Source organism: Schistocerca americana, chromosome X (genome assembly GCF_021461395.2).
Source record: "Schistocerca americana isolate TAMUIC-IGC-003095 chromosome X, iqSchAmer2.1, whole genome shotgun sequence".
Classification (NCBI taxonomy): Eukaryota; Metazoa; Arthropoda; class Insecta; order Orthoptera; family Acrididae; genus Schistocerca; species Schistocerca americana.
Window position 1 is genome coordinate 268,069,100 of NC_060130.1, and position 22,355 is coordinate 268,091,454.

The window sequence follows — 22,355 nt, forward strand, 5'->3', positions numbered from 1 at the left end:
AGCTGGGATACCTACCACAGGGGGTAGGTCAAAACGCACAGAGGTGTAGTGTGCCAAGGCAATTTGATCACATGGGCATAGCTTCGTTTCCTGGAGGGCTACGACGAGCGGACGGTGCAAGCGGAGCAGCAACTTCAAGTCCTCTCGGTTGGAGCGAATGCTGCGAATATTCCAGTGAATAAGTGCCATCGTAAGAAAAGGAAGATGAGAGAAGTGGTCACCTCGAAGGCCGCTTAGGGCCTGGCTTCGAGCGAGCACTGCCGCCGCTATCAGTATGCGGACAGTCATCGTCCATTGGGTCTGTAGGGTCATCGGCCATCTCGGGAGGATGGCTGGGAGGGGGAGCTTCCTCCGCCAGTGAACGGCCAGATGTACGGCTACCAGCGGTGCGGCCAGGCGAAACGGATGACGGCCTGGGGCGGCAACCGCTGGGTGGCGCAGGAGAAGAAATGCGCCGTGGCGGAGAAGGAGAACTGTGCTTCCTATGCGCCTTTTTGGAAGGACGTGTAGTGGAAGTACCGGTCGAAGGCTGGGAGGTCGAGGTACGGAGGAAGTCTGCACGGGATGGTTCCTTCTTGAAGGCCCGTTCATCTGACTTCGATGTCTTCGTCTTAGCAGAAGCTGAGGAAGGTGCTCGTGTCGGTGGGGTGATGGGCGGAAGAGGAGACGTCGACCGCGCGATCTTAGCACTGGCCGAACGGACGACCATGGTGCTGAAGGTCAGATCGCATGTCTGGGTTGCTACCTCCCGGGTAGTCCGAGGAGAGGCGAGGACAGTACTGTATTTCCCCGCTGGGAGCAGCGTGGGCTTCCTACTAGCCAATAGCTTGCGAGCAGCCGAGGTGGACACTTTCTCTTTGACCCGAATTTCTTGGATACAGCGTTCTTCCTTATAGACAGGACAGTCGCAGGAGGATGCGGCATGGTCACCCTGACAGTTCACACAACGAGGAGACGGAGGTGGACAGTCACCCTCATGGGCATCCCTGCCACAAGTGACACATTTAGCCGCATTGGAACAAGACTGTCGAGTGTGATTGAAACGCTGACATTGGTAGCAGCGCGTAGGTGTCGGGACATAGGGGCGAACAGAAATAACCTCGCCTTGATGCGCGATGGCAGCTTAACACTATCGAAGGTCAAGAAAATTGTCCGGGTCGGTACAAGGTCATTGTTGACCTTTTTCATGACCCTATGGACAGCCGTCATGCCCTGCTCAGCGAGGAATGATTGAAGCTCCTCGTCAGTCAATCCGTCGAGGGAGCTAGTAGAGACTACACCACGAGACGAATTCAAAGTTCGGTGGGCCTCCACCCGGACAGGGAACGTGTACAGGAGGGTGGCCCGAAGCAGTTTTTGTGCCTGAAAGGCACTCTCAGTTTCTAGTAATAAGGTGCCGTAACGCAACCTGGTACAAGATTTGACAGATCCGGCTATGGCATCTACGCCCTTCTAAATAACGAAAGGATTGACAGAGGAAAAATCCTTTCCGTCCTCAGATCAAGAAACTACGAGGAACTGTGGGGCAGGCGGTAGTACTTTTGTCACTGTTGGCTGGTCACGTTTCCGTTTTTGGGTCGAAGGCGAAAGAGATGGAGTAGAATCCATTGCGGAGGAATCCCCCACGATTGCCAGCGTCTCCGATGGCGCGCTCCTTCCTTGTGGGCACCCTCTCAGAGGGCACTCCCGCCTTAGGTGAATGTTTACACCTCAGGTCACACCTCCCGAGAAACAGACGGAGGGACCAATCGGCATGGTCAGAAGGTCTCAGCTCAGGCAATCACCCCTCCCCGGGCCTGGCCTTTACCAGGGGGTACGCGCGTGCCTTACATGTCTACCCAGGGCGGGGACTTACGCGTTACCCCATCACCGGCTACGCGTGCGAACGCGTGGGTCGGCCTTCAGGCACGCACAGGGAGGAAGGAAGAAGAGGAAAAAGAAGAAAGAGAGGGAGAAAGAGGACAGACTGTCTCAAACGCCGAGGCGGAGACCAGAGAAGGCAAGGAGAAGAAGGCAATGAGAAGGCAAGGAGAAAAAGGCAATGAGAAGGCAAGGAGAAAAAGGCAATGAGAAGGCAAGGAGAAAAAGGCAATGAGAAGGCAAGGAGAAAAAGGCAATGAGAAGGCAAGGAGAAAAAGGCAATGAGAAGGCAAGGAGAAAAAGGCAATGAGAAGGCAAGGAGAAAAAGGCAATGAGAAGGCAAGGAGAAAAAGGCAATGAGAAGGCAAGGAGAAAAAGGCAATGAGAAGGCAAGGAGAAAAAGGCAATGAGAAGGCAAGGAGAAAAAGGCAATGAGAAGGCAAGGAGAAAAAGGCAATGAGAAGGCAAGGAGAAAAAGGCAATGAGAAGGCAAGGAGAAAAAGGCAATGAGAAGGCAAGGAGAAAAAGGCAATGAGAAGGCAAGGAGAAAAAGGCAATGAGAAGGCAAGGAGAAAAAGGCAATGAGAAGGCAAGGAGAAAAAGGCAATGAGAAGGCAAGGAGAAAAAGGCAATGAGAAGGCAAGGAGAAAAAGGCAATGAGAAGGCAAGGAGAAAAAGGCAATGAGAAGGCAAGGAGAAAAAGGCAATGAGAAGGCAAGGAGAAAAAGGCAATGAGAAGGCAAGGAGAAAAAGGCAATGACAAGGCAAGGAGAAAAAGGCAATGACAAGGCAAGGAGAAAAAGGCAATGACAAGGCAAGGAGAAAAAGGCAATGACAAGGCAAGGAGAAAAAGGCAATGACAAGGCAAGGAGAAAAAGGCAATGACAAGGCAAGGAGAAAAAGGCAATGACAAGGCAAGGAGAAAAAGGCAATGACAAGGCAAGGAGAAAAAGGCAATGACAAGGCAAGGAGAAAAAGGCAATGACAAGGCAAGGAGAAAAAGGCAATGAGAAGGCAAGGAGAAAAAGGCAATGAGAAGGCAAGGAGAAAAAGGCAATGAGAAGGCAAGGAGAAAAAGGCAATGAGAAGGCAAGGAGAAAAAGGCAATGAGAAGGCAAGGAGAAAAAGGCAATGAGAAGGCAAGGAGAAAAAGGCAATGAGAAGGCAAGGAGAAAAAGGCAATGAGAAGGCAAGGAGAAAAAGGCAATGAGAAGGCAAGGAGAAAAAGGCAATGAGAAGGCAAGGAGAAAAAGGCAATGAGAAGGCAAGGAGAAAAAGGCAATGAGAAGGCAAGGAGAAAAAGGCAATGAGAAGGCAAGGAGAAAAAGGCAATGAGAAAGGAAGACAGTGAGGTGGAGAAGAGCAAAGAAAGGAACCAACAAAAGGAAGGAAGAAACAAGAAGTGAAAAACCAAAAAGACCACGATGATAGGTCGTGGAACCGTCCGTCTCCGGACGCAGGCGCTAACTACCCCCGTGAGGGGGATGGACTCCTTTTAGTCGCCTCTTACGACAGGCAGGAATACCGCGGGCCTATTCTAATCCCCGGACCCGCAGGGGGGTCGAACAGAGTTGGCAGTGTTGAGGAAAAAATTGAATCTGTGGAAGCAAAAGTAAATAAAATTGATGCTAAATTGAGCAGTGAAATTAATACTGTAAAAAATTAGTTACTGGTAGATAGGGAAAGAAATTTAATTGATTTTAATGAGATAAAAGGGGAAATTAAAAATTTGGATGAGAATACAAAAGTTTTAGTTAAAAATGTACAACAAGAAACTGACAATCGTTTGGTTACTCTAAAAAAAAAAAGTAGAGTGCAATGATTTAGAAAACAAAAAATCTGTCAAAGAACTTAGCGAAAAAATTGAAAGTTTTGACATTGAATTTCAAAGCAAAAATCACAATGTCAACACATGCAATCTTGTATCTAATATTCCAGTGAAGCACTTTTCGGTAGATGGACCCTTACATCCCGTTGATTTTATACAGTATTGTAAGGATTGTTTTTTACCTCACTCACCAGATGATATGAAAATTAAATTTGTGAAAAAATTCTTGGAAGGGGAAGCTTTGACTTGGGCAAACCAGATTGTAACTTTGGGGATGACCTTTTCAGAATTTGAATCAAAATTTCTGGAAAAATTTTGGGATGATCTTAAACAAACCAGAATCAAAAGTGAATTTTTGAATGGGAGAAACTATAGAGAATCAGATGGGAGCATGAAACAATTTTGCAAAAGTGAACTTCAAAAACTTATTCATTTAACAAAACCTTTGGATGACTTGATCAAAATTGATACCTTAAAGAGAAGATTGCCATCAGCAATGCAGTTGAGTTTAGTTCATTGTCCTGATAGTAATGTAGAGCAGTTTCTCAATTATATTGAAAAGTTGGATAGGGTAACAACAAGAACACACAGTGGGTTTACTCAGAAAGGTAATGGTCAAAATTGGGGAAATGACAACTTTCAAAAAAGGGAACAAAACAATTATCACGGTGTCAGTCAAAATTCAGGGGGATATAACAATTTTCAAAAGAAGGACCATAATTTTTATCCAAAACAAGAACAACATTTTCGCAGTAATAATCAACAAAATAGAGAACACTTTAGGGATCAAAATCACAGAAATTTTGTTAGAGATCAGTACAATAGAAACTACCAACAATCAGGTACTGATTGGCATAGGAATGGGAACAGAAATGTTGATCAGAGACATTGGCAGAACCACAATCAGCAGTTCAAACAGGAACCGGAAATAAAAAACGAGTAGACGCCCCCTTGAAGGTCTGCAAGGTTGAGGCAGAAGGTGAGCATGATGAAAGGACCAATGGATGTGACTATCATAAACCCAAACATGACAGTTCCAAACCTAAGCTATCACATGAGGTCATTAGTTTTTACTTATTGAAAAAATTTCAAGAGGAAAATAATGATGATATTGATAAAGATAAAATTTTCAGTACACAAGAACATACAGTAGATAAAAGTAATTGTGATTCATTTAATTTAACAGAGTTTTCCACTTGGGCAGAAAAGAACAACACTTTGTCAGATGATGTAATTTGTAGTAGTTCAGAGATGTGTGTGAATGAAAGAGAGAATGCATGCTGTGAGAATGAAAATGTTGGTGAAAGGGATCTGGTAACTTTAGAAAGGGGAAATAATATTTTGGGGGATAATTTGAATGTGTATGACCTGAATATGTGTAATGATAATGATGTTGTTGATAATGATGGTAATGGTATTGATGATGATGATGTTGAGGAAAGGTATTTCATTAGTTTAAATAGGGAGTTGGGTATACACATGGTTGAAAATGGATTAAATAGTGAGAATATTATAGAAATTCCCAGGGATGTTACCAGGATGAATAAGGCTCACAAGCTGGATGTATGTGAAAGTGTGAATTTTGATGATGTTGGTAAAGAATCTGACTACACAAATAATGACACATGTATAACTTCTAGCCTAAGTGAAACTTTTATAGATACTAATGATACACACACATTTCTTATGAATATATGGCTGAACAGTGAAACTATTTCTTTTGACAAGAACTTTAGAAAGATGCTTATTAATGTATGTGAAACTGTATGTCCTGAGTGGTGGAAGAAGATGAGATATTTTATTTTTGAAAAGCTGAAGGATAAGTACTTCAATAGCATACAATGTGATTTGGATGAAAATTCTTGGCTATTTGAGATAATAGAGAGTACTAATGACAATTTTGTATCTTGTGCAAATTTTATAACTGTGACAAATAATACATGTAATGATATACCATATGATTCTGATAAGTATAGGTTTGGGGGAACTGAAAGTGATTTATTACATGAGGATACAGGTTCTGAGAAAAGTGATCAATTTTGCAGTCCTTATATAAAAGTTCAAATTGGGTCATGGATTGGTAAATGTTTAATTGATACAGGAAGTGAGATCTCGGGAATATCTGAAAGGTTAAGCAAGAAATTGAAAGCAGGGAAAGATTTTGTTGAAATGCCAGTTGTTGGGGTAAAGATAAAAGGTGCTACTGGGAAGAGCAGTAAATTGGTAAAAAGCCAGGCTTTAGTGACATTTTTAATTGAAGGCAAGTTGTTCACACATGGATGTTTTGTAATTGAGGAATTTAATGAGGATTTTCTTTTGGGTATGGATTGGATAGTAAAAGTAAATACAGCATTTGATTGGGTTGGAAGAAAACTTCTGATAGAAACTAGTGAAAGGGAATACATTCAGACAAATTTTGTGAACACACTTGGTGATCAGAGCAATGGAAATTTTGACAGTATCAATTTACTAAAAGAAAATAGATTGGAGAATATTGAAACTCATAGATTTGATACTGATGAAGTTGAATTTGGGAATTTAGTAAATTTTAAAATTACAGAAACACAAAATTTATCTGGGGAGCAAAAACAACAGTTAGAAAATCTGCTGTGGGAATACAGTGATGTTTTCAGTGACATACCTGGTAGGGTAAAGGGTTATCAGTGTGAGCTTCAGGTAAAACCTCATGAACCATTTTTCATAAAACCATACAGAATTGCAATATCAAAAAGACCTACTGTTGAGAAAGAGCTAAAAAAGATGGAAGGATGTAATATAATAGAAAGGAGTATCAGTGGATATAATAATCCTCTAGTAGTGGTTTCGAAAAAAGATGGTGGAGTAAAAGTATATGAACAGAAATCATAATTTCAAAAATAAAATAACCTATTATCATCTAAAACAAAAGTCCTCCACTGGAATATGCTTGTTAAAAAAAATCTACCTGTACAACCAAGTATGTATATTTGCATGTATAAATTAATAATTTGAAGTCACATGTTAATTGAAACTGATGAAAAAACACTGTTGTAACAAAGAATGAGAGAAAGATTTATTTTTACTTTTTTACAAAAAAAAAGGTCTCCATAGTGAGCATTTCTGAATTTTTCTAATTTTTGGAAGCTAAGTCTTCCCTGTGGGTGAAGGCATGCATGTGAGGACATGCATGCAAAGGTGTAAGTTTCAAAACCAATTTTAGATAAAGCCTCATGATATATGAGCAGTTTATTGATGTTCATACTGATGTTGTGGGGAGCAAAAGTACTCTTCACAAGAATGTGACTTGTAGTAATATTGTAGTAGAGAGGCAAGTGTACATAAATAATTGCAAAAAATTTAGATAATACTGATGTATCTTTAGTTGTACTAAAAGAAGAAAATCATAAGCAAAAAAATATACAAAAGAAAAAAAACACAAATAAAAAAAAGACGTCGAAATGACCACGTCCGCCGCTGACAAGAAAAAGAATACCATCAAATCTGTCGCCGCACACTCTCTACTGGACGGACCTGCAGTGTTTTGTGGTTGCAGACTGAACTTCAGCATTGACATCAATGATTCGTTTACCCACGGTAACGGATGGTTAACAGTCGCTGTTGTACGTGGTGGTACAGGCGTACCCAATGTATCTGGACTGGAAAGCTTCGTTGATCGTGACATCATAGCCTATCAAACATACCATGTGACCGAAAATGCAAATAAAGATTTTGGCAAATCAACATATATGTCACCCTCACCCTTTTCCTTGTATACACGTAATAGACGTAAGATATCTGTAAATGAAACTGTATTTATTTGGATTAAAGGTAAAGGTACTTGTGAATATGTAAAATTTGTAGGAGATTGTACATTGTATTTTCACAAATAAAGTGATCTGTAGCGTAGCTTAAAAACGGACAAGAGTACATCTAGAATCTGTCGACATAGAGTATGCAACAGCATGTTACGTCAGCTCTCTGAGCGCGTGACCTTTGACCCCGCCGATAAGGCGGCTCAAGGCCATCTTGGCAGCGCGGTGTTTGTCAGTATATATGGCAAATATATATAAAAAACACTACACTGTATGTCCAGTATCATTTTTACTGTTACAATATGTAAGCATAATGAAATTAACATTAATATAAAAAAAATTTAAATCTTATTCTAGGAAATGAGTTTTACCTTTCTATTATTTTCAATCTGTATGCTGTATGTTAGAATATTTTTCATGTATGTTTTATACCATGTATATTTATCATGTCAAATAATTTCTTTACTTGAATTTTTTTTCAGTGTATGGGATTGATGGGGAAGTATCATTGCAACAACAGCCAGTAACAAGTCCACAGATTCAAAGAGTCCAAATTTGGAAGAGGTTATCAGACTGCATCATTAATGTACTAATTGTGTAATACAGATCCATCACTGAGTGTGGTCGGGATTTTGTTGTATATGTCCATAACAACAAAAGCCCTGGGGAGCAGTTGTAATGGATCTGGGAGATATTTTATTTTAACCGTATTTATCGATACCAAATTGTAAATGTTTTCTTATATTTTTTGTCAGAATTTATTATAATTTGCTTTATTATATGTTAATTTACTTATGTTTTTGAGAGTGAAAGCATATTGATTACTATTAGAAAATGTATCGAAGAATAGCAAAGAGACTGATTACAAGTGGAAGCTTGTGTGTTGTGTAAAACATCTTTGACGCTGGAGTCGTCTGACTATAGTCAGTCGGCAGCTAACTCTGTGTGTGTTGACGGAAGAACAATGTGAAGGTCGCCGTCATAAATAATTTTGAATTATGTTACTATTTTTTTGTATTAACTATAAAAAAGAAATTACATTTGAAGAAATGGTATTTGAAACACCAAAATGAGGCAAACACGTTGAACCACGTCTTTTCTGCAGCCGACAAAGATGCATTGGGGAATCATACTTAGACAACTGAAGCCAAGACTAATATCGCCTTGCAAACGTCTAATGGAAAAGGTACTGTCACGAAATATGGCAAATTTAAGTAAATAAAAAATAGTGACCATATTTTCAACTTGTGTCTTAGCCGAGATACCATATTTCAACCCCTAATTGTAAACACTTTTCAACACAAGCACTGATGGTGTAGTGACCAAGGCATCTGACTGGGGAGCAGAAAACTTGGGTGTTCTAATCTCAAATGCACTTTGCACTATTTTTTTATGAATCTGAATTTGTAGAAATTGGAGGGGTAATAAGGTAAGTAAATCAATAAGTAATAATTAGGCATGCAAATAAATTCTGAAACAACATGGATTTATATAGAATTACAATTTTAAACACCTTTGTACGAACACAATTTTAAGACTGCTGCGACTTTGCCACAAGGGACCACAGATGCACGCTTGTTAACTGCAAGGCATAGGGCAGAAAGTGCTTGTTTACTGTGAGGCAGGGGGGCAGAAAGTGTGAAGCAACAGTTATGTTATTCTCATTGTCTGTTCATCATATCTTCGTTCTCAACTCTGAAAAGTGAGGGCTTCCAGCAATAACCTTACATATGTCAATCAGGATGATCTGTCATCCATCATTAGTTTGTTGTTAACCTCAGGTGTACTTCTAGTGAATGTTTATTGTACATCTGTAGAATGAAATAGGTTTTGTGGAATAATATAGTGATCTGTAAGTAACACATGACTTGTGTAGTAGGTAATTTCTAAAATGTCACTTTTGTTTATACAGTAGTATCCAGTGTGTTTTGTAATTTTTCAGTTTCACAACCTTAATCAATGATGTGCTGCCTTCGTCCAACTCAGAAACAAATATTCAAGAGCCTGTCTCAGACAACAGCAAACGGGAAGTGACCAAAGCTGTTCTTTGGTTTGTGCAACTGCTTCATGGCAGATGTCCAATCAATGCACACGTGGAAGTAGGTAGTTCCATATCTCAGTGTTTTAGATTGATAGGAGTGGCTATCATCAAGCGACTGTTTGAGCTGAAGAACAAGATGATTTGTTTATGTTGCATTAACTGTATCATGTAGACAACAGTAATTCAGTTGTCGAAATTAGTAAACCTGGTATCGGTCATAACATTTTGGAAATGTCCATGATGGATGAGTATTATGAACCATTTACCAAAAGATCTAACCACAGATCTATACCCTTTGAAGTAACAGTAAAAGCACTACATTAGCCGAGAAGCATCCAAATTGGAACTTTGAAACATTGCAAACTAATGGAGCAACAACGGCCCTAATAAAGTTGTGGGAGAATGCTATTGTTAATAGAGGGACAAGATACAATAAATACCAGTCGATAAATAAATGACTATTCAATTGATTTGACTCTTTGCATCTTAATGAGGACGTGACAATGAGAAAGCTCGAGCAGTGGACTGCACATGCAATACCTCAATATATGATAGACATGGACTGTCTGCTTGCTGCATCATCTTACGCAAGTAATTTCATATCCGAGTATAAAATTCAGCAGCAAGACACCACAAAGTGAGTCCCACAGAAGGAAGAAGAAAATATCAAAGCTATACAGAAAATGGCAGCACTTGTCAGCATGCACACTGTGTCACTTATTACAGTTTTAATTGTGATGACGTGATAAAACATTGACCACACAGAATGTGAGTATTGGACAAACATTTGATGGACATTACCACATAAGGGAGAAAAACGAATCCTTTTTGCACTTTGTAGTATACAAAAACATTCATACATGGCACAATATTTCATCACAGCTCCTGGAAAATTGTTGCCTAAAGTTTTCTTATAGTTACAAGAATCAAAATGATAAAATTTGGTCCTCAGGTTATAGAAGAGATCAATTGTTTAACCGACTTGTTAAAAAATGTTTACACAACTTGTTCTAAATCTGGGAAATCGACAAATTGAATTTCCAAAACTTATCTTGAGAACGTTGTAAAACCATATATTGCTCGTAAGTTTTGTCTCTCATTAGGTTCCTGGGGTGGACAAACTAATACTCTTATGTATGATACCTTCTTTATAGACAACATGGGTCAACCAACATGGATGGTAAAAGTATTGCTGCCAGTTGTGTGACAGCCATGTGACGTGTGTCTTTATCACCATGTAAAAAAACTATTTTGAGGCTCCAAAACTGCAATGTGCTTCTCAAAAAAACAGTGAGAATTGCACAACAACAACAATGCAATAATGATTCATAGCATAATTCATTATCATTCAGCACCAATTTTTTAGGTGATTTTATTGTATGCATGTTACGTAACAAAATTGCCAGAAAAGAAATATTTTTAAATGTAAACCAAGTTTGCTTTCTGCCGAATTGTCATAAGGAATGACGTAGTTGAGTGAAGATTTCATTCTTTAGATATTCTTGGTGTCACAAGTATATTTGCTTCGAATGTTTACCTGGAAAGTACCACCCATTCAGCTGTTGAAAGATCAATAAGGACTTAACATGGTGAGTGAATGGATCATTATAAAATAACCAGGATTTTAATTTTGTTTGCCATCTGTGTTGTTATTCGTTATTGATTTGCTTGCCTTACTAAACCACCTATTCCCATTAATTTTTAAATGCAAAAAACACAAATGAAAAGAAGTACATTTGAGATTCAAACACATATTCTCTGCTCCCCCAGTCAAAGTCCTTTGTCACTACACCAGTGGTGCTCGCACTGAACAGTGTTTACAACAGGGGTCCACAAGTGGCAGTCAGAGCTTCTTTCCTCAATTTCCAGGAAAAAAGTGTGTTTGCAGACCCAACATATGTTATGAAAAATGTTCAGTTTTGAATTATCTATCAAACCCATCAATTCTGAGTACACTGCACATCATGAGCTTCAGGGGTGGTTTTCTCAAAAGTGGGGTGGTGGTGTGCCAAAATATCTCTGTCTCAGTTTAGGTGTACAAAAGTTACCTGACAAATGAGCTGAATCAGTTGGCCATTTCTGAGGCCTTCTCCTTGTCAGGGCAGATCCCTATGGGAGCTGAGCAAAGTACCAACTGAAACCTGGAACAGCCGATGGGATAAGAACTGACAAAAATCGATAGGGAGCCTCGAAAGCCCCGGTCATGGAGGGTAAGTAAAATGTGATGGCACCATGCAGTGTTGTATGCCTTATGTAGGTGCAAAAAAACTGCAATGAAGTGTTGATATTTAGAGAAAGCCTGTCTGATTGCCTTTTTTCCAACTGGACCAGATGGTCAGTTTTCAAACAACCCTTCCACAAACCACACTGATAAGGGAAACTGCAACCAACCATCCTTTCAAGCAGTTTGCGTAGCACATTTGGGAGGCTAATGGGTCGGTAGCTGTCTAGAGACATACGACTTGGGACCATGTTGCAGGATGAAGTTTAAGCAGTTTCCAGTCAGTGAGAAATTCATTATAAGATTTGACTTGGCAGAGAGTGAAACAGGGGAATGTCTTTAACTTATCATTTTTGCAGAAGAAAGTCACACAGATAAGAAGAGGATGCCAAAGATGTTGCAAAGTGGGTCATAAGGTGTTCAGCATGGTCTGATTTATTGGTATAAAGACCAATCTGAAGGACAAGACCCAGAATAGTTGTTTATCATTGGCAGACAAGAGCACTGTGGAGCCTGGCCCACGAGGCACACACTTCCAGGGAGGAGACACAGCACTCCTCACCGCATTTCATTAGGCAATGAGCCTTAGCACAAATTCATTTAAAGTGACAATATTTGCCTGTGAAGGATATTGCTTAAAACGCTGCAGGCCACTTTGGCAATCACGAACAGCTACTACAATGTGTCTGGTCCACCACGGCATCGGCCTGCAGCGTATGGGATCTGTAGAAATGGGAATTAGCAATTCTGGTGCACGAGTGATCACATGGGAGACATCGTTGCAATCTGACAGACTGAGTGAAGGAAACAGCAGATGCATACAACTGCCAGTTGACTCTCTGAAGCATCCAATGAGGTAGTCAAGTCCAACTGGTGATGGCATGGAAGCAACTACATCACTGTAAAGTGGTCACTGTCACAAAGATTGTGTAGTGAGTGACCAATACCGTGAAGCCACAAGACTGGGGGAAGAGATTATTATATCATGCTATGAGCCGCACTGAAGTGGGTATGAGTATCGTCATTGAGGTCACAGTCAGCACAAATCTGGTTAACTAGAAGGCCCCTACCAGACAAAGTGTTAAGTTAGACGAAATATCGATGTCAACTTTGTGCAAACAGAATGACAATCTGTTACTTTTAATAGAGAATGACGACACCATCCAGAGATAACCACGCAGTCGGCATAACACGACAAATGGTGGTGCCTACTATACAGTACTATAAATGCAGGGGCTGCTCAAGCCCTTGATGCAGTTGCCATTTTACCTCCACAGTCTGAGACAAAACATAAGGGAATAGTTTTACACATTGAACACAGCTTCTCAACCCAGAAATTTAACTGAAATGAACACCATTCATAAAAGCCTACAGTGTATAAAGCCACGAAGGTTGTAAATACTGAAGCATGTGAATCCTGCTTTGACATGTGTCTAACTACAAAAAGAAATGGGTTAATTTATACAGCCAAGGGAAAAAGAATGGCTTCCTCTTACAAGACCACCTTAATTTATCTAGAGGGAGCTCTCTCCGAGTCCCAGGACAGGCAGACCCATGTAGCGAACATGAACATCTTCTCGAACAGTTTGACTAACATTGCCAACAAACTACCTTTTCCAAAATCCAACATTATTTCTTTTCAAGCAAATATTCACACACCCAGAGGGTATCTCCATTTCCACAATCACTAGCTCTCAATTTATATGCTCTCCCAGTTACAATCTGGGAGACTGTAAACATCTGTACTGACAAATTCATTCATTAAGTGTAACAGAAATCAAAACTGCTTTTACATTAAAAGAACTGGTTTTACATCACACAGCTACGCAGATGAAATTATATGAAAAAGAGACACACTTTCAAGACCCAATGTAGACTCCTATGTCCCCACCCAACTTCTGCAATACTCTTGTTGGAACATGTTTCTAACAACATTAAATTACCCCATCGATCTTACTGCTATGTGTATCCTATTGTGAAACCTACCCTATGTACATTGCAAGTACATTATAGTACGGTTTACCTCTGGCAACTGTATCAAGAAAAGTGAATCCTGAGAAGGTACATGTGATCTTGCAGTTTATCAGGAAGTTTTTCATATCAAACTGAACAGATACATACAAATTTTGTCAGCAATATCAAATATCTAGATTCACTCTAATGATATAGAATCTTTAAGCAGTGTGCTACATCCCGATTACTGTTTGTAGTGTGAAGCACATGAAAGACAATGCTCCAAAATAAAGTTCCACCATGGCATAATTTTCACCTGCCAAATAGTTAAATATTATTTATAGGCTGCATACTAGAGCATCTTATTACCTGAAAATCAAATACTTTGAAAAAACCATATCTTTACTAACTGGTAAGGAGCCCATTTCAAGTAAGAACACAGGTAACTGATTCTACTTGCCTGATTTGCTGCAGTTTCCCCCGTTTGTGGTCCCCAAGTATTATGATCCACTCCCCAGTCTGACACAGCTGGTACCTGTGGTGCATCTCCAAATCCTTCTGGGAGTGGTGGTGGTGGCTCAGATGGCGGCTGACTAGCTTTTACCTCCTGTCACAAAAGTAAGTTTTAGATGCACGTGAAACCTACAACAGATTATAGTTGCAAACAACTGACAGTAGCCAGCCGGCCAGCGTTTAAATTTCCTTAAAAGATGACTGAATTTTATCACAATGGGCATAGGGGCTGTGTTTTTATGCTATTCTCCACAGTAATACAGCTGAACATTTACCCATTACACATTTCTGCAACTGAAAAGTACTAGAATGAAACACCACACACAAATTTTAATCCCAAGATGACTGTATGAATCCATCCTCCTCATAATGACACTTTGGGTAAGGTACGGAAGCATCCATTATCTATGATAATACCCAATAAAATGACAGTTTGCTCATTACATGATCTGAACCTAAAGGATACAGATGAAATTTACTACAAGATTTCCAAGCCTTCCTCACAATGCACACTGAAATCCTTCACCCACAGTACCTAATTATGATTACACAGGTCAAGTATTGAAGTGACACAGCTGGAAATCCAAAACAATCTTTTCGAACTTAATTCAGTATTGACTTTCAAATTAAAACAAAATTATGCCATATAATAACTCATTGAAGTATCCTCTTCCACAACATGCAGAAAATGCTCAACAAATTTTGATGAAGCAAACATGTTAAAAGCTATTTTCCCCATTATAAGGGGCATATACATACAGTAGATAGCTTTCTTCTACATATACATATATACTCCACAAGATACGGTGCAGTGCATTGTGGAGGCTACCATTACCGCTACTAGTCATTCCCTCCCCCGTTCAACTCACAAATAGAGAGAGGGAAAAATGACTATCTATACGACTCCAAATGAACCCTAATTTCTCGTATCTCACCTTTGTGGTCCTTACGTGCAATGTACATTGACGGCAGTAGAACTATTCAGCATTCAGCTTCAAATGCAGATTCTCTAAATTTTGTCATTATTGTTCCTCGAAAAGAACATCACCTTCCTTCCAGGGATTCCCATTTGAGTTCCCGAAGCACCTCCATAACACTTATATGTTGTTCAAACCTACTGGTAGCAAATCTAGCAGCCCATCTCTGAACTGCTTCAATGTCTTCCTTCAATCCGACCTGGTTAGATCCCAAACACTCTAGCAGTACTCAAAAATAGGTCACAAGTGTCCTATATGTGGTCCCCTATACATGTAAACCACACTTTCCTAAAATTTTCCCAATAAGCCAAGGTCAACCATTCATCTTCGCTACCACAGTTCTCACATGCTCGTTCCATTATATATTGCTTTGCAAAGTTACACCCAGATATTTGAACAACTTCATTCTGTCAAGCGGGACACTATTAATACTGTGTCTGAACATTACAGGTTTGTTCTTCCCACCCATCCACATTAACTTACATTTTTGCACATCTGGAGCTAGCTGCCATTCATCACACCAACTAGAAATTTTGTGTAAGCCATCTTTTATCTTTCTACAGTCAAAGTCGACATCTTACCATACACCACGGCATTATCAGCAAACAACCACAGATTGCTGCCCACCAAATTATATGTCCTATCACATTTCCCTTGGGCACTCCTGGCATTACCCTTGTCTCTGATGAACACTCCCTGTCAAGGACAACATACTGGGTTCTGTAACTTAATCTCGTCTTCGAGTCTCACTCATTTCTCTGAACTTACTCCAGACGCTCGTACCACTGTTAACAGCCTGCAATGATGCACTGTTTCAAATGCTATCCAGAAATTTAGAAATATGGAATCAGCATGTTGCCCTTCATCCAAAGTTTGCAGTATATCATGTGAGAAAAGGGCAAGCTGAGTTTCGCACGAGTGATGCTTTCTAAATCCATGCTGATTCGTGGACAGAAGCTTTTCAGTCTCATGAAAGTTTACTACATTCGAAATGAGAATATTTCAAGGATTCTGCAGCAAACCGAAGTTAGGGATATTGGTGTGTAATTTTGTGGGTCTGTTCTTTTATCCTTCTTATATACAAGAATCACCTGCACTTTTTTCCAGTTGACTGGAATTTTGTGCTGGGTGAGAGATTCACGATAAATGCAAGCTAGGTAAGGGTTCAATGCTGTAGAGTACTCTTTGTAAAAACAAACTGGGATTCCATCCAGATCTGATGATTTATTTGCTTTCAAATCTTTCAGCTGTTTCTCTATGCCAGGGATGCCACACGGGAGTCAGTCTGACTGTCGAATGATGGGATGTTTGAGTCTCCTGTGTGAACAATTTCTTGAACATGGACTCTCAAACTTCAGCTATCATTTTGTTAAACTGCCTCACCAATCTAATCAACATGGGATTGAATGGAAGCCTCAGACTTCCTTAGTATTTTACATATGACCACAATTTTCTTGGGCCAAGTATCATCAATTTAAAGCTTTCTACTATCTTACCCAAATTTTCAACTGACAAAGAATGAAGACAGCATCATAGATCTATACTCCACAAGCCACCTCATAGTGTGCACAGGTTGATGAGCATGCATAAGCAGAATGACAATTAATAAGCTTCCACACAACTTAAATTTCTCTGTTTATCCTGTGAGAGTCATTTTGCACAAAGTGGGTATAACAAATAAATTGCTTAACTCGTCTTTGAAATTTCTCTATTAAATGTAACAACCACACATTCCAAACTGACAAGGAGAACTCAATCATTTAACAAGAATTTTTAAGCTCTCTTTTGTGGGTGAAATACATTTCTGCAAGACTTTTCCAATGCATCTCACTGTGGAATTTGCTTCACTTGTTAGGTCATTCCACTTTATATCTTCCTGGACAAACCCCTCCACACTATTTACGATTGTGACACTGTTCCTAATGGTTGATTGTCAATCACGTAATTAAACAATCATGGGTATTCCTGTCTATTTATGTACAATATGCTAAAATTTTCTGATGTAGTGACTTCCCTAAATACAACATTATCATCTACAAATAGTCTACTGGATCTTCAGATACTAACCATCAGGTCATACATAGGTATGTTACAAACAATAACTATAACATTCCTTTTGGGTTCCGATGCTACTTTTACATCTGACAATTTACACTTGCTAACAACATGACAAGTTTTTGTTCCTAAGTAGTCTACCACAAAGCACATACAACATCCTGTAAACTTTTATTGTGTCCATTAGGTGAAAGTGTAGAAATTTATATTAAACCTACATTTACATCCACATACATACTCCGCAATCCACCACAACGGTGCATGGCGGAGGATACCTCTTACCATATCTAGCGTCTTCTCTCCCTGTTCCACTCCCAAACAGAACGAGGGAAAAATTACCTTCAGGAATTAAGGAATACGGTAACAGCTGAGCACTGCTATTTACAATTATTTGTACCTCATGGATGACTAAGACTAAGCTGAGTTTAATGAGGGTTTTTTTTCCTTCAAAATTATGTTGATTCTTACAGAGCAGATGTTTGTGCTGAATTCAAATGCTGATATGGTAGAAAAGTAATTCAGAAAGAAATAATTCACTATAATGATCAAATCTAATCTCTTCCAGTGTCTTTCATATCACTCATAACTTCGAAGAACATGCCAATACCTCAGTTAATACATAGTGATGGAAACTATAGAGCGACAAACAACCCGTTTTACATTTGCACATGGCAATTGTGGCAGAGGTGAAAGGGTAAGACTATGGTTGAGTAAGATAATGGCAGAGATCATGCCTTTACTAACTGTCAACCTCAATGAACAACTACAGTAGCCATTACCAAATGCTTTGTACACTGCACTTTGCTACTATAGGTTCATTACATGGTTCAAGTTTGACTATCAAGAAGGATCAGACCTGCTTTTGCAAAACGACAAAACACAGGTGTACGCTGGCAGTGCTGAGAAAGGGAGGTGGAACTTTTTGTTCTCTGCAATACTCCGCACCCCAGAGCTGTCCAAGTTCTCTTTTGTTTTCACTCACAACTTATTGACATGTTAGTTTCCACACTACAGAAGCAATTTTTTCTGTAATTCTTTTAAACTAAAAAACCTTGGCGGGGGTACTTGTCACAGTTGAAATGGGACTACATGAATGTTCACAGAGGATACTAATTTCATTCCAGATTTGCATGTTAGTGACTGCTACACTAAACTCCACCTGATCTGATTTGACCTGGTCCCATTGCTTGGGGGGGGGGGGGGGGGGGGGGAGTTGAACATTCACTCCACAGATGGCTGAACAACAGTACCTGTGAAGGTCAATGCAGAACTAAGCAGATTCATTGCCTGTCATGACATGAGAAGATGCCACTGGAAGAGAGAGCTTACAAGATAGCTTAGATGCTTTGTGTGGGGCTATACCACAAATCCCATCTGATGTGCTCTTGATGAATAACTTCAAACATCTTAAAATAGGGAGTGTCATTGACATATCAGTTACAGGTTTAGTTCACTAGCAAAGAAACAATGTCCTTATAGAACTATAATACACAAAAGTAATTCCCATGCCAGCTCTTTCCATTAAGGAATTTTACAGTATCTACTGAAGCTTTGTTTCTAATGTTTATATCCAATGGTGTATCATGTGTAATTACTCACCAATTTCAGAACCATGAATCTCATAAGTTAACTGCAGTTCCTTTTGGTCATAATTCAGAGGCAACAAAATTGTTAAAAGTTTGTGCATACATATATCTCCATTATAAAATAACACTTAGTTCCTGACAAGTTACTATTGTGTGGCTGGTAAGGGAAAAGAGGTTAGTTTATCATCTCATCAGCTACAATGTCACTGGTGAAGCAGCAAAAGCTCTCCCAGGACAAGGATGAGTCCATATCACATGGACCATCCTGTACTCATAAGAAAGGCAGAGGAAATTTAATCTGGATGGACAGATGGGGATTCATGATGCTGAAGAAACGGGCAATGAAAATTTTTCACGAATGGGGAATACTTTATTTCATTCCATATGAAAGATGACATTTAAATAAAAATAAATAAAGTCACATCTTTATTTGGGGACACCATATATGTATTACTCAGTAACACTCATACAATCATACAATCATTGGGAGATGAAGCTACTTGACAATTTGCCTACAAATGGCATTGCACATCCTAACCTGACAAAAAAAAAAAAAAAAAAAAAAAAAAAAAAAAAAAAAAAAAAAAAAAACCCTTCAATATGCTTCTTGTATGGTAAAGTTTTCAGTTAAGTATGGTAATCACCCTTTTGAGTACATTTTCCTACTCAAATTGACAGTGCAATGCAACAATATGAACAATAAGAAATGCAATCCTTATTCCCAGCAACTTTCATCATCATCATCATCATCATCATCATCATCATCATCATCATCATCATCTCAATTTTCTACATCTACATATATGAGCCACAAGACGGCGTGCAGTGCAGGGCCGAGGATACTTTCCAATTCTATCAGTAATTTGCTGACCCATTCTCTTCATACAGTCAATTAGAGGAAAAAACATGCCTCTATAAATACCCTAATCTTTGATCATTTTCTCATGATCTGTGTGTGACATATATGATTGTGGTGGCAGAAATGTCATACAGTCTTCATCGAATACCAGTTGTTGAAATTTACCACAACAGGGTTTCCTGATAACTATGTTATCTTTCTCCAATGATCCCAATTTCATTTTCATGAGCACCTCTCCAACATTTTCATATGGGCAACAGGACTTTTCCCCACTCTAGCGGCACATCTCTGAATTTATTTGATGTCTGGTGCCATGCCTACTTGCAAGGACTTCAAACACTGTCAGTATTCTAAATTTGGTCACACTAGCATCTTGTATTGGATTTGCCTTTTAGATGCACCATGCTTGCCCAGAACTCTTCCAACAAGCCTGTGTCTTCCATTTTCATTCCTTGCTACTGACTTTTATAAGTTCATCCAAGTTTGTATTGCTTCTTAGTGTTACCCTTAATCATTTTAACAATGGAAGAAGCACCAGCTGTCTGCTGCTACACAAATTGATACTACTGGTTTCTTTCTTTTATACTGGGCATCCTCTTGCATTTACCCATATCCAATTATTAAACCAAATAGAAATTGTCAAGAAATTCTATATTTCCTTAATATTGTACAATGATTTTTTATCATAGAGCAAACTGGACCTCATTAAATTTTTTAAAGGCTTCCCTTCAATTGCAAGTACAGATGCCTAAACATAAACCAAACCTGCAGTTCAAGGGTAATGTGTACAACAAAGTTGATTCCACCTTTCACACACACATGTGGCTGGTGTGTTTAATGTTAAGAATCAATGCCGAACTTTCTTTTGCTTATCTAATGGCTAGATTCCGATTGGCCATGGCTGATTTTGAAGCCACTGTCTGAACTAAAAGTCCAACACAAGAGCAGTATCGGACAAGAACTTTTTCCTTTAGAATACATTGGTTGACAGCATGCCAGCAGCCAATGAAAGGCTAATTTTAAATATTCAATGAGAAGTAAAGAAAGAGATGATGATGTTTTGAATAACTAACTTTGAACAGCTCATTTCTCTTCACACGTCATCTGTAGTACGCTTAAAATTTTGCTGCCATAGCTTCAACACATTTTTATTACTTTTTTTTGAATGGGGAATGTAGTGACAGTAGTATGTAAGGTAGTCTGAGATCTTGATTATTTTGAGAGGTGACAGTTTATCTGCGAGTTGGTGAAGCAAACAATACCATTGTGACATGAATCTTGGATCTATTTTCTGAACAGTTTACGTAGTTATTGAAAAGTGTCATGATCACAGGTTACACACATTTCACATTAGTCTGCCTTGTAATTCTCACTAAGTTATCATATGCCACAACATTATTTCTATTACTATGTTGCCTATCTTGTTAACTTTGTCATTAAACAGCCTTTTTTTCGAATACTGTGTACATTTAACCTTCATACTGACATTTGGATTTGAAAACTGCTTCCTCTTATTTTTACGAAGCATGTGATCTGCCAACTGTTCCCTCGTTGACTTTCAACACAGCTGAAAGAGAGTGGTGGCCACATTTCTCTGCTTAACACAATTGCACCACACCTTAATTTAGACTTACTTTTAGGACACATTTATGGTCACAGTAGAGTGAGTACGCACCAAAATTATCATAGTATTGAGTGACAGGTGACAATTCTCAATTACAACCAATCATACATCAGAACTACTCTTGTGCAAAGTCATCTGTGATTCATCATACTTTACAATCTAGAGAACATGAAGTGAAATTGTACAACACTAGAAAAGCATTATACTGCATACTTATGGAGAGGCAACAAATTTATAAATAATTTTATCAGAAAGGGAGAGAGTGTAAAATAAAATACTGAAACCGATTGCACAAAAAAGAATTCCCGTGATCAATTACCTGTAGTTCAAAATGGTGTCACCTGTCAGAAAAGTGTTATGCATTGGGCTTCCCATGAGAGTTCCCTCTGTTCAGTTCATAATGGTTTTATTAACAGAACTTCCTACTCAGCTGCTAGTTTTTCACCTCTGAAAATGTTCCCAGCAGACAGAGAGGATCCATCAGTGAATAGTTTTCTGCATCAAACTTGGCCTCTTAGCTCAAATTTTGAAAGAAATAAACAATAGCTATGACAGCCTTCATTGTTTTAATTCCACAACTTTAGTTGCACCAGCACAGGTAATGGATGCTATGGCTGCTATACATTAATTGAGCACACTGTAACACTCTCAACCTGTGAGGCTGCAGGTATTCTATTGATGTGCTGCCTTTAAACCACAACACGTCTCACTAACTTATCCCTAACTGCCTTCCAGCAATTCACTAAGAATAAAGCATTTCCTAATGTTTTGAAAGCGTACACCAGCAGCAAAACGTGTCAACAATATTGTGGTCCAGCCAGTTCTAGATGGCGTCTTACTGTTTACGCATGTATCAAACAATGGAAAATCCAGGATGCAATGTAACAATATTATGAAACGGATAGTTGCTACTCACCATATAATAGAGATGCCGAGCCGTAGATAGGCACAACAAAAAGACTGCCACGACATGAACTTTTGGCCAACAAGGCCTTTGTCTGTTGTATTTTTTCGACAAAGGCCTTGTTGGCCAAAACCTCATTTTGT

The 22,355-nt window shown here is 39.1% G+C and overlaps 1 protein-coding gene across 2 annotated transcripts in view; it reads right to left on the reverse strand.

The window, feature by feature from the left end:
- The window catches only part of LOC124555072 (sorting nexin lst-4), a 103,613-nt gene that overhangs the window by 65,717 nt on the left and 15,541 nt on the right, over positions 1–22,355 (reverse strand). For both annotated transcript variants that reach the window (XM_047128859.1, XM_047128858.1), the window contains exon 3: positions 14,155–14,301. In XM_047128859.1, the coding sequence (XP_046984815.1) occupies positions 14,155–14,301 (147 nt within the window). The remainder of the gene's footprint in view (positions 1–14,154; positions 14,302–22,355) is intronic.